General features: G+C 41.7%; 3 protein-coding genes across 6 annotated transcripts in view; 1 reads left to right on the top strand and 2 right to left on the bottom strand.

The window, feature by feature from the left end:
- Positions 1–1,071, bottom strand: part of spi1a (Spi-1 proto-oncogene a) — a 2,513-nt gene extending 1,442 nt beyond the window's left edge. The window contains exons 1-3 of one of the 3 annotated variants that reach the window (XM_024281793.2): positions 723–1,071; positions 419–515; positions 161–345 (exon numbers count right to left, since the gene is read on the bottom strand). In XM_024281793.2, the coding sequence (XP_024137561.1) occupies positions 161–345; positions 419–515; positions 723–749 (309 nt within the window). In that variant the 5' untranslated portion in view covers positions 750–1,071. Of the gene's footprint in view, positions 1–160; positions 346–418; positions 516–613; positions 698–722 lie in introns of those variants that run through there. The other 2 variants (XM_024281790.2, XM_024281792.2) reach the window with 2 other exon arrangements.
- Positions 1–5,061, top strand: part of si:ch211-87j1.4 (transmembrane protein 178B) — a 9,065-nt gene extending 4,004 nt beyond the window's left edge. Inside the window, exons 3-6 of one of the 2 annotated variants that reach the window (XM_024281788.2) lie at positions 2,999–3,764; positions 4,110–4,223; positions 4,294–4,431; positions 4,551–5,061. In XM_024281788.2, coding sequence (XP_024137556.1) covers positions 3,359–3,764; positions 4,110–4,223; positions 4,294–4,431; positions 4,551–4,798 — 906 coding nt within the window. In that variant the 5' untranslated portion in view covers positions 2,999–3,358 and the 3' untranslated portion in view covers positions 4,799–5,061. The remainder of the gene's footprint in view (positions 1–2,998; positions 3,765–4,109; positions 4,224–4,293; positions 4,432–4,550) is intronic. The other variant, XM_024281789.2, reaches the window with a different exon arrangement.
- A 3,813-nt stretch (positions 5,062–8,874) lies between these two features.
- Positions 8,875–10,637, bottom strand: fibina (fin bud initiation factor a). The gene has a single exon (XM_024281797.2). The coding sequence runs from the start codon at positions 10,412–10,414 to the stop codon at positions 9,788–9,790; it is 627 nt and encodes a 208-aa protein (XP_024137565.1). The 5' UTR covers positions 10,415–10,637; the 3' UTR covers positions 8,875–9,787.
- Between the last annotated feature and the right edge of the window lie 1,913 nt (positions 10,638–12,550).

A 12,550-nucleotide genomic window follows, 5' to 3' on the forward strand; every position in this document is an offset into this window, starting at 1 on the left:
ACAGTAGGAAAAAAAATCAGTTATTTATAACCTCTTCAGAGGAAAATCAGTCCAATTTTAAGAAAACAAGCTAGCTCTCGTAATAGTTTACACCAGTAAGTGGTTCTACTACTCGTAAAGTAATTTAAAGACAGCTTTCATGGCTCTTTCCACGACTCACCTGTGTTGACAGGGAGAGCGGAGCGATCGGAGGGTCCAGATGAAGGTGCAGAGGCTCGCTGCTGTAGCGGAAGGGTTGGATGAGTTGTTGGGGGGGCACGGCCTGCAGCTCTGTCAGGTGATTCACGGGGGAATTCTCAAAGTCTGACGGTTGAATCCGGTCAGAGGGAAAGCTCCATCTGTGATCTGAAAAGTGACATGCCTTTAAGTGGTGGAAGGTTTTCTCAGCTTTTTTTTTTTTTTTTTTTTAGTTTTTTACCTTCATATATCTCCCCAACTCCACCAAGATAGGGGTACAGGTCCACAGGGGGTCGGTAATTCTCAGAATCGTTTGAAATGATGTCCTCTGATGCCTGCTGGAAGGAGAAATGCTTTTTTTTAATCTTTTGTGTTTAATTCACCTCTAAATTTCTCTTTTACACACAAATAAATCATATTTTGTAAAGGTAAGTACTTCAAATCGAATCATTCCGATAGCTGAAAAACTCTTTGAGTCCCAACAAAGTAAGTTACAATTCAACTCTAAAGCTAAAATCGGATGAACTGAACCTATAAGTACTTACAGGGGTAATGACAAAGCTATCCATCATGTAAACAAGGCAGCATCAGACTCTCCGCTTCTGAAGCTCGTGATAAAACGTTGACTTTTTTCCTGTTGCTTCACTGAGAGCAGCGCAATGTCGCCTTCGACTGACAAATGGGAACTGAAAGTGAGACATAAGCTAAACTGGACCTCATACAGCCAACTTTTCTATCATTCAATATGTCCAGCCAACATGTTGGGCTAGTTCCACATTTACTTGTATTTCCTGTATTTTCAATGAGGGCTAAAGTTTTCTGTTTGTTTTTCCAGTAACTCTGCTGTACGTGTTGTTCATCTATCATTCATGGGTTAATCCTCATCAGCTAAAGTGAAGAATCCCTCACTTCAGGAAAGAAGAAGGTGTAAAAACTACAAAATAAAGGTCTTAATTATGTTTTTATATTAATATTTTGATATTTCAGTTTAAAAAATAAAATAATCAAGCTTTTTCTTTTCACGAATCCTCTTTAGCGTGACAGATTCACGTAGGATTTTTTTTTTTTTTTTTTTTGAAACCAAAAGTGAAGTTTGGAATAGGTCTTGTTCCCTTTTTTAGTCTGACATTCTGGCTTCAATAGAGGAAGTTCTGACCATGAGAATGAAACCATGAAAACACGACTGAAGTGGTCAAAGAGCCCCAGTCTTTGTTAGTTTCAGCAGAAATGTTTAGACCTCGTCTGCAACATGCAGGAATGTGGGCAGCAGTGATGGTATTCACAAGGTAAAAGCTGCATGACAAGAGAAAGGGTTAGAATAAGTGAGCGTGAAGGATCCAGAGTACTGTGAATCTAAAACAACAACCAGGAAAACTCGAGATGATTAGATTATCAGGAAAATTGGATTTAATTTTTTTTTTTTTTTTTTTGCCTTTTAGGAGTAAATATTAAATATTTGGGAGTTTTATTTTTTTGGACATAAAACATTTCAAAAAGATCTCAAGGAAAAAATGCAGAAAACAAAGAAAAAATGTGTTAGCTATTCTTTTTTTTTTTTTTTTGGTTTAATAAATATCATAGGGAATAGATTTGGATTGTGTCAGCGCTCTGTCTCCCCTTGTGCTCACTAGTGGAAGCCATTTCCATAGTATGCACTTCATCTCCCACCAACCCCAGTTTCTGAAGCTGCTCAGCTCTCTCTCAGCCACAGGACACTTCACTGCTCAGAGTCTGACTCATTGCAAAGTATTGTTTGTGCCTCTCAGCCTGCATTACTGAGCATTTCGTCCTGACCTGATCTCCTGCCCACCTGATCCTGCTTCGTCTTTGATGCCGCTTGTTTGCCGCCTACCCTGACCCTTGCCTGGACCCTGACCACTCTGGTTTCTTTCTGATCCTCCCGTGCTCGTTTCTGACTTATGCTCACCTAATTCTGATTTAGATTTGTGGACTTTAAGCTTTGTCAATAAACCTGCTGCAATTGAAACCTGTCATATGCCTGTTCTGTCACATGACTCTGGGGGAAAAAAACAGTTGGCAGGAATAACGTTTTTATTAAACACAAAGGGGTTTAAATTAACTTGCATAATCTAAAGTGCTGGACATTAGTTGCGTTTGCATGGAGACAAGTAATCGGAATAAATGCCTGATTAGAATGTAAGCACGCCATTCGGAACACTCTGGCCCGATCAGACTCATTCGGATCCAAATTTCCTTCCGATAAAGACAGGTGGGTTCTACTGATTGTTGATCCGATCGTGGTGCATGGAAATAATAAAATCTGATCGTGTGTCATTACTGCGCTGGATTTTACGTCATGTATAGAGGGTATGGCAGTCTTTGGAGCACCAACAGAATCGATCGGCTGCTCTTCGCGAGAGAACTGTTTCTCTGAGTGGAGCTGCAGGGTGGGATGCTTTGTTACGTTATGAGCTCTGGCCCGAGTCTGTCCAACGCTCTGGGCAAGAGACCTGCCGGACTCAGGAAAACCGTGTCTCCCTAGAGAACTGTCTTGCGGAAATGCTGCTCCGAATAGTGCTGAGAAACGTGTAAAAAATCACGTGAATTCGTTTTTCCAATCACGTCTAGACAAAATAAAGCCTAATGTTATTCTTACATACTTACATGCGGCAAAGACGCACATTGCTGCATGGATTTAGAAAATTATGAGCGAACAGTCACTTAAAAATACTAAAAAAAATCACTTCCAAACTGCGTCAAACTAAATCTGTTGTTTTTATTCATGGAAATGTACCAGAGTTGGATGTGATGGTTCTTGAGGATTACATAAACAGTGATGCTCTTTTGTGTTTTTTGACAGCAGCTGTTTTGATTCAGATGATGGTTCATTTACAGACTGAGGGTGTTGGACAAACAGTGCAGTCTGACCAACATTCGCTCTGTCTCCATCTGCTGGACAGAAGCGAAGATCTGAGCCGGATCTGGGCTACAGGCTCACAGATGCATAAAGGAGACCACCAAAATAGCTCATCCAGGCCAGATTCTGTGTTTTCCTCCGCGATGGCAGACACATGAGGGAAAATGAAGGCTTTGTGGACGCGCCCGCTCCTCGGATGTGTTAAATTTCTTCCCCATCGACACTGACAGCAACATTTAGGAGGAGTGGAGCCCCGCTGTCCTGTGGATTTATCCGGGCGACAGAGAGAGAGACGCATGGAACATGGCTGCGATGAGAACTTTAACCGTGGCGGGTCTGTTTTTGGCGTTTTTCGCGCTGGGCTTGATCGCCGTGGCGATCAGCACCGACAACTGGTACGAGACCGACGCCCGGCGGCACCGGGAGCGCTGCAAGAATTACTCCAACAAAAGGAACGACCCGGGCTACATCTACATCTCCAACCTGCCCCTCCGCATGCTGCCGAGTAAGGAGAGGCACGTCGACAGGAAGGGCTCCGGGGTCCGCGGGGAGATGCTGCTGCTGCGGCGGGCCAAGCGGCACTTCTTGCCTCCTGCTCCGGCCATGGAGTCGCTCTGCAGTCGGCATTTCAACTCCACCATCACGGGACTGTGGAGGAAGTGCCACCGAGAGGGCTTCGACCTGGAGACGGAGGACTTGATTTTCAAAGGTTTGGGTTTTGTATTTTTATTTTATCGGGATTTACGCACGTGCGTGTTTGTGTGTGCGAATGCGCTGTCCAAGGTGCTGATGCTGCGCACGAGCCCTGAAGGCCTGCACCCAGCACCGCGCGGAGTACAGTTACAACGACGTGTGCGTGTGCGTGGTACGTGTGCGTGTTTTCCACTGCACAAAAGGCCAGGCTGTGGAAACAGAAACATCGAGATGTCTGTAGTCTACGAAGGTGTGGGTGGATGGATGGGTGGGGGTGGGGGTAGAGAGGGGGGAATTTTAGAATTTGTATTTTTCTTTGTATTTTTGTTCTCAGCTGACATCCTCTTGTTTACATCCACAGGATTGGTTCCGCGCTGCACACCAATAAAATACTACTACTCCTCATCTGCGCTCCCCAGACACCTGCCAATCAACCTGATAAACACCATCAGACAGGATGAGTGGCACGCGCTCCGTGAGTTCCCCCTTACTGGTTTATAAATCAAGGGAATGTGGCCACATCTCTGATTCTGTGCTCCTCGCAGACCTCCAGCGGATGACTGCCAGCTTCATCGGCATGGCGGTTTCCATCATCCTGTTTGGATGGATTATAGGCGTGCTGGGCTGCTGTCAGGACCATGATCTGATGCAGTATGTGGCTGGACTCCTCTTCCTCATGGGAGGTATGATGCACTTTAGTAGGACGGTTGCTCTGAGTGTCCACAGAGGGGCAGTGTGGTCCACCTCAATGATGGAGGAGATGAAATTGGCCTGACCTGTGTGTGTGTCTGCTCTCCATTAGGGACCTGCTGCATCATCTCCCTCTGCACATGTGTGGCCAGGATCAACTTTGAGCTGTCCCGCAATCCTCGCTACATGTTTGGAATACCAGAGGACATCAGTCATGGGTATGGCTGGTCCATGTTTTGCGCGTGGGGCGGACTGGGCCTGACGTTGCTGGCCGGCTTCCTGTGCACGCTGGCTCCCTCCCTATACCCTCCCCAGACCCCCGTAGTGCACAAACCGAGACAGGAGAACGGCTGTGTGTGACGGGACACATTAAACCAGACGCCTTGTCTTGAGACAGCAATGGGCCCTGATCTGGAGACGTTTAATTCCAGGGTCTTGGATGTGAAAGAGCCGACTTTCACATGGAGAAAGCACTAACAGGCACATAGGGGGGATGTTTGACTTCATTTTGGTCCCTTTGGTGCTTTGTCCCTCTTTACGAATGAACAGTTGCTTGAGCTCCAGAAGGAGGACACAATATTTTCTTCCTGTAGAATTGGCTGGTTCAAGAAGAAGAAAAAAAACAGAGGATAAATAGCACAAATTTGAAATAAACTTTACTGAAGATTAAAAAAAAAATGGATGTGTATCATCACCTTTCAAAGGGCAACTGTGTATCATTATTCAAAACAAAGTATGTAAATGTAATTTTTGAGTTGTATGTATGCACATGCATTGTGTCTAAATATGAGAACCAAAATGTACTTGAGAAAAAAAATGTTTCGTTGTTCTTGAGAATCCCATCGACATGTGTATGAAGAATAAAACAGCCATGCAACCGAAGTTTTACAAGTGGAAACACTGACAGACAAGTTCGGATTTAAGGCCTTTGAACGCGTACGACCTCAAAGGGAATGTCTGAGCTGTTAAAAGTGCAAACATCAGTGGGCGGGAATTAGACAGAAATGTTTAAAATTTAAATAAGGAAAAAAAATAAAAGAAGTGATGTATTTCTGCAGTCAATTGAAATGCAATAAAGTCTCATTTGAACTCAAGGAAAGCAGAAACACATGAAATTTTCAGTACATGCTGTACATATTCAAACAAACTGAAGTTTTTCACTCCTATTTTCATGTCACAGGGGTTGAAATAGAAAAGTAATCAACACAATGGTAAAACTCATTTCCTGCCAGTGACACCTAAACACAAAAATCTTTAACATGCTGTAACTTTTCAACAGCTAACATGATTAACGTAATTCCAGCAGAATCTGAAGAAGAAAAGAGGCCTGCACCGCTTTTCTCTTTCAGAATCTGCTGGTGTTACTTTGATTGTGTTAGCAGTTGAAAAGTTACAGTAAATCAAAGTACATAAACACTGGAGCTCCAGTTTTAAAGGGTCAATTCCTGACACATCTGCTGTAACCTCAGATGTTTGTTTTGAACAAAAATCTCTTTATGCAATACACTTTTAGACAAGTCCCTAATGTAATCATTTATAAATGATTACATTTTGGTTTGCAAAACTAACTATATGGCATAACCTGCAATAATGATAGTGTGAATTCTGTAAGCTAAATGTGGCTGCTGAAGATGCTAGAGCTGAAAGCTAAAAATGCTGAAACTGAGAGCTAGCTAAAAATGCTAAAGCTGAAAGCTAAAAATGCTTTGGTCGAAAGCTTGCTAAAATATTAGCTAAAAGCCAAATTATCCTAAAAAACTGGAAAAATGTCTAATTTTGCTAAAACAGCTAAGATATTGTTAAAATATTAGCTAAACTCAAAATTAGCCTAAAAACTGGAAAAATGTCTACATGAGCCAAAACTAATGTTAAATTATTATCTAAACTCCAACTTATTCTAAAAAAACTAACAAATTATAATTTTGCCAAAACAGCTAAATAATGCTAAGTTACATGTATTAGCTAACTCAAAATTAGCCTTAAAATCTCCAAAAATGTCTAATTTTGTCAAAACAGCTAGCATAATGCTAAAATATTAGCTAAACTCAAAATTAGCCATAAAAACTCTAAAAATGTCCAATTTTTTCAAAACAGCTAGCATAATGCTAAAATATTAGCTAAACTCAAAATTAGCCTAAAAACTAAAAAAAATTCTAATTTTGCCAAAACAGCTAGCATAATGCTAAAATATTAGCTAACTCCAAATTATCATAAAAAAAGGGAAAAATGTCTAATCTTGACAACACTGCAAGCATAATTCTAAAATATTAGCTAAACTCTAAATGATCAACCCTGCGACGGACTGGCGACCTGTCCAGGGTGTACCCCGCCTTCGCCCTTCAGTGGCCGGGATAGGCTCCAGCACCCCCGCGACCCCGACAGGGACGAAGTGGTCAGGACAATGGATGGATGGATGGATGGATAAATTATCAAAAAAACTGGAAAAAAATGTCTGACTTAGCCAAAAACAGCTAGCATGTTACAAAAGAGCAAAATTTCCAAATAACCTTAAAAACCAGCAGCTGCTGAACATTTTAAAGTATGAACGGTGTCTGTAGCTGAAAGTATGAAGATTACACAAGTTTCAAAGTGCACAATGTTTTTGAATGATTTGACCAATTTCTCATTCATTTCCTATGTGGAATATTTTGCTCAATATTTCAAAAAATATAAAGTTCATAAATTCCTGAGGTGCAAGCTGTTCTGAACGAGCCAAACGTTTTTATACCAAGATTGCTGAAATCGCTAAAACTGTGATTGAGCTTTTATGTGCCGAAAAACGTACGAAAGGCGCAGGAGAATCACTACAACATTCACACAATAAAAATCTCATGTTTACATTGAAACTAAATACATGCTTTACCAAAACCTTAGAGTTCTGTAATAGAATTGCTGGAGTTCTCATGTGTTTATTGATGAAAAATGCTTCATGCTTATTCGTATGTTAATTCATTTTATTAAAATGTCACTTAATATCACAGAGAGTTTAATTACTGCACAGACTTAGCCAGAATTTGGCCTGAAAGTTCACTAAATGTCATGCCTGGTAGGCACAGTGTGCATAATAACTCCCATACACACCATGAAGCCAGATCAGTAGTCATGAAAATGTAACGTTGGAACTGATCTGTCTATGGTGCATTCTAGGTGAAAATTCCTGTTAGTGTCACATTAGTTTTTGTTCTTACTTAAGTATTTGAAACATGAATGTCAAGATATTAGACAAAACTTTAAACATTCTAGATCTATTTCAGGAAAAAATATAACAAGGAACTTAAAAAAATGACCAACATTTGCTGTTGTTCTTATATTCAGTAATTTATTACTGAATTATTTACAGCATGGAGATGTGGGGGAAGACCCCGAGGGCCGGTGTCCTACATGTTTATCACCCAACCTGCCATTGAAAATCCCTATATGCTAAAGACACCTGATCCAGGGTTTCTGGAAAACCAGCAGGAGGCCGGTCCTCGAGGCCTGGATTTGGAGACCTCTGCCCTATAGTGTCCCTAGGTGTGCATGTACGACCATATGTGTGTGTGATTTGCCATGCAACAGATTGGTGACCTATCCAGGGTGTACCCTGACTTCACCCAGAATTAGTTGGGATAGGCTCCAGCAACCATGTGACTCTAAAAGGATAACATCGGGTTGAGAAAATGGATGGAAAAACAAAACAATACCCTCTTTTTGGAAACAACCATGTAACAACTGATAAATAAAATAGAGATGGATTTTTTTATCTGAAAGTTTTAAGCAGCTATTGGGTGACAGTGATAACATGTCAGGAATTTACACCCTCTTTTTGTTTCCAAACTTTATCTAGATATAAAATCGTATCTACTTTTCTTAAGGAGACTGTTTTTTTACATGTATGTATAATTTAAGCTGAATTTGTGGTCTCAAAGACAAAAATACCCAAAATTGACTAAAGAGAGCTTATAACTTACATAAAAAACAATTGCTCCTTAAGTATTCTAACTAATAAATGCAGAATTAATTAATTTAATAACTATTTGCTTATTCAATCTCTACTTTTCCATGAAGAAGACAGACTTTAGTGACAATATCTAATTTTCTCCTCAGAAAGATCTTTAGAAAGATTGTCACCATCACTTGACTTGTGTTTTTAACGAAATACCTCTAAAAGTGTAGAGCAGAGGGCTGATTGGAGTCTACTCCACTAACTAAACAGCTCTAGAAACTCTAATGTTTCACAGCCTCCTTCCGTCTGACAGTAACACTACAGACGTGCTGTTTTGGGACTGTTGCCTCTGTTCTGTGGGTCAGAGCAGCCTCAGGTCGACTCTAACCTACATTCCTGACCTTTTACTGTTTACCCTCAAAATGAGGAGAACAGACTTCCCAAACGTGTGGTTAGTGCTCCGGATTCTGGAGCCAGATGTGAATAAATCAACTACAAAAAAAAAATAAAATTTTCTGATTTCTGAACAGATATTTTCAAAAAAAAAAAAGAGTGAGGAACTGTGCGACCCGCTCAGCTTTTACTTCTTTCACAGCGGAAATTTTCAGCAGATCTTTTAATTAAATCTGTTGAGCCCCGTGCTGTGCCCCTGGAAAGTAGGAGCCGCACAGACATATAGGGTTTCCTGAGAGCTCCTGCGGCGTTGGGTTTTTGACGTGGCTGGTCTGTCCTGTGCTGAAACGCAGAAAGCTGTTTTAAAAAGGAGAAGGAGGAGGAGGAGGGGGGGTCCTTCAGGGGAAGCTGGACTGTGAGGAAAACCAGACAGAGGAAATCACACCCAGTTGTGCCCGTAGAAACCCTCAAATTTGCACACTTGATCTCACAAAACAAGACAGTGCATGCTATGTTTTTTGAAAATACTTTGAGAAAACAAAGTTTTTCGTACATAAAAGGTTTGGCCCAACCAAAAGACAGACATTTAGATAAAGAACAAAGCAAGGTGGACTGTTTATGCTGCAGTAAGAGCTCAATCAGATCCAGCTCTGCAGGCTGTGACGGATAAAGATAATGGTGACAGTGGCTCACAGATGACTTCCAGATGGGAGAGACACACAACAGATGCCCCCAGGTCTCAGCTGAGGGCCGATTCTGTCTGACCTGCGGGAACAAACGCATTTGGAATTAAAGAAAATGGAAAAATTATGAAGCATATTTATTAGGTGAGATGTAAACAACATCATTAAACATACAGAATGGAAGTTTTTTGGAAGCCAGCCAAAAAAAACATAAAACATTGTATTTGGTTTGGAGTCTTTTGAATGAAATCCCTTCTTGGAAGCTATAATTTATGAACTTGTGCTGATATTTTGTTCCAGCTCCAAGGTGGAGCCACTAAAGGTCAAAATATTAAACAAATAATATATTTATGAGTCCACATTTAAGAACTCTGTCTTCAGGCGGCTCAGTCTGCTTCCATGACTGCGGATGATGAGGGACAGAAGTTCATGTCTGTCTCGGAGTCCCAGGGAGATGTCGGTGGTTTCTCTCAGCGCGCCTCTGACTTCGCTCACTTGTTGCACCACGTATCCGTTCAGCTGCTGCTCCTCTCTCAGCTCCGTCTCCTGGCTCTGCGTGAACTTAACCTCCAGCTCCAGCAGAGACTTGTCCACGCTGGAGAAGGCCTCTCCGATCTGTGAGATCTCCCGCTGGAGGAGCTTCCCGTAGCTGTCCTCTCCGTCCAGGTCGTGCGCCACGGCGCGCCCGATGCTCTCCAGCAGCCGCGCCGCGTCCTCCGCCTGCAGCTTGGTGATGACGAAGTCGTCCCGCACCGCGGCGTCGCTCCCCTCCTCCGAGTGCCCGCACGGATGGACGTCGGAGAACTTGAAGAGCATCTGGCACTGCTCCGGATCCACCGTCTCCTCATAGTCTCCGTCCGGGACAAAGAAGTGATGGAAGGTGCCGTTGGAGATCTCCGGCTGCAGGGGCCCGGTGTACACCGCCGAGCAGAGCGGCAGCAGTGTGATGAGCAGCAGTGGGATGGGATCCATCATGCAGCCTCCTCAGCCTCTTTGGTGAGCTGCATCTGGACTGGCAGCCGGATACAGCGAGGAGTTTTCACTCCGACTCAGGTTACAGAACCCGACGTCACCTAAAAGGCACAGACTGCCTGTTCAGGCCAGAAGGGGCCCCATTGCAGATGTATTATGTTCTTGTCTTGAAAATAAAATAAAAATCTGTTTTAGAATAACAGGTTAATAATGGAATAAAGATGCATAAAGAAAACCATCAATTAAGGTTGTATAAGCAAATATGTTTGGAGGAAAGCATTTATTGAATTGTCAAAGGTCGGGGCAGACAGTGAGAGGGGCACATTGCCACCATACGAACGAATAGCTGCAGTTAAACAGGACGCTGTGCGTCGGTTCCTGTTAAACCAATCACTGTTGTTTGGCTCCAACATGGCGGCACTCATATCACTGAAAAACGGCGACTGAATTGGCTTCATTTAGCCAGAAGTAAGACATTTAGGTGATGTTGGGGGAGTACAGTGGTTTAGGTGTTACAGCATGGTCGCCCACTGATCAAAGGATTGGCAGTTCGATCCCCGCTCCTGCCAGCCAACCGTCGTTGTGTCCTTGGGCAAGGCACTCAACCCTGCTTGCCTCCAGTGTGGCTCCACTCTTGTGTGAATGTGTATAAATGTCCCGGTGATGGTCTGAGGAGCATTCATGCAGCATTCACACAATTAAAAAGTCTAGACAAAATTCATCTGATGAATCTAAGATCTATGAGCCATTCCTTTACCTGTGGGTGGTTTTATTTTTCTGATCTATGTGCAAAATAATGAAGCGTTAGCTTAAAAATTTGGTCTTTATCAGTGTTACTTTTCTCTTGTTTGTTTATAGAGCAACCTTATACTTTGAGGAGCTTGGTGATAAAACATCCAACAAAGTTACATTTTTACTTATGTGACCAGAAAAATGTCTAAAAAGATCATATTTTTAAAAAATAAAATTCAAAGGGAGGCTAATTAAAAGCTGATTATAAGATAATGACATTGGTTTGCTGGTTCTAAACTGTTGCACCTCCCCAAAGGGTGGTCTTGCAATCTCATCTTGGGAGTAATACAAAGAAAAGCTGGAGTACCACAGGGCGGATCATGTTCTCTTTTTAATCCATCTATTCATAGACCATACACTGTCTGGAGCTGCAGACGGTCCTGTTTTTGTCATCATCCAACCACAGATGGCTAAAAGCAAGAACAGAAACATTTAGAGATATATATATATATATATATATATATATTTATATTAATATTTAAATTTAAGAACATGGGATAGATACATGTGCTTTTTGTATGAGAAATGAGGAACAATATTCTTCTCACAAGAGCTGCTGACCCGTTACTGACCTCTACTGAGATCAAGAGGCAAATCAGAGCAGCAGGATGAAACCAGGGCTTACAGGCTTTATCAGTGAAAGGTCTGCATTCCAGAGGAGGATAACAAAAGAAAAACAAGGAAATCAAGAACATATAATCATTTTGAATGTAACTTTATGAAAGTGATTATAAAATCTAAGCAGATATTCTTAGTTAAGACAAGTCAAAGGAAAAGATGAAGAACTCGATATTTTACCTTAAAAATTGCAGAGTTGACACAAAATGAAGACTTGCCACTCCATTTTTTAAATATTTTTTACTTTGGCTCCAGCAGTTCCTCAGTAATCTCAAGCACTTTGGAGGCTAAGTGCATCTGTCTACTGTTTGCTGCTGAGCAAGCATTGTACAGCAGTTGAACCTAAACAGCAAATCTGCAGGCAACGAAGCAAAAACAATTAGGAAAATACTAAAAGGGCTCTGCAGGGTTGCGGAAAAACTGCAGACAGTTGTGAAAAGTTCACACAGACATCTTGTTTGATATATTGTTAACATGAAATGTTTATTATCCCAGTCCGGAAAAGTATTTCCCTCCACATAATAAACATGTCTAAAAATATTTTTTACAGATAATTTACTTCTGAGGGGTGGGAGCCTTGAAGTGTGGTTCTCTCTACTGGATGGTGGTCATGTAAACACTCGAAACTTTGTTTAACACTTGCATACTTGAAGGACTGATACCCATAGAAATATTTTATTTTAGGTAACAAAGCCAAAGGAAACTTTAAGCAAGTTTTGACTACAGAAT

Source organism: Oryzias melastigma, linkage group LG6 (assembly GCF_002922805.2).
Source record: "Oryzias melastigma strain HK-1 linkage group LG6, ASM292280v2, whole genome shotgun sequence".
NCBI classification, from domain to species: domain Eukaryota; kingdom Metazoa; phylum Chordata; class Actinopteri; order Beloniformes; family Adrianichthyidae; genus Oryzias; species Oryzias melastigma.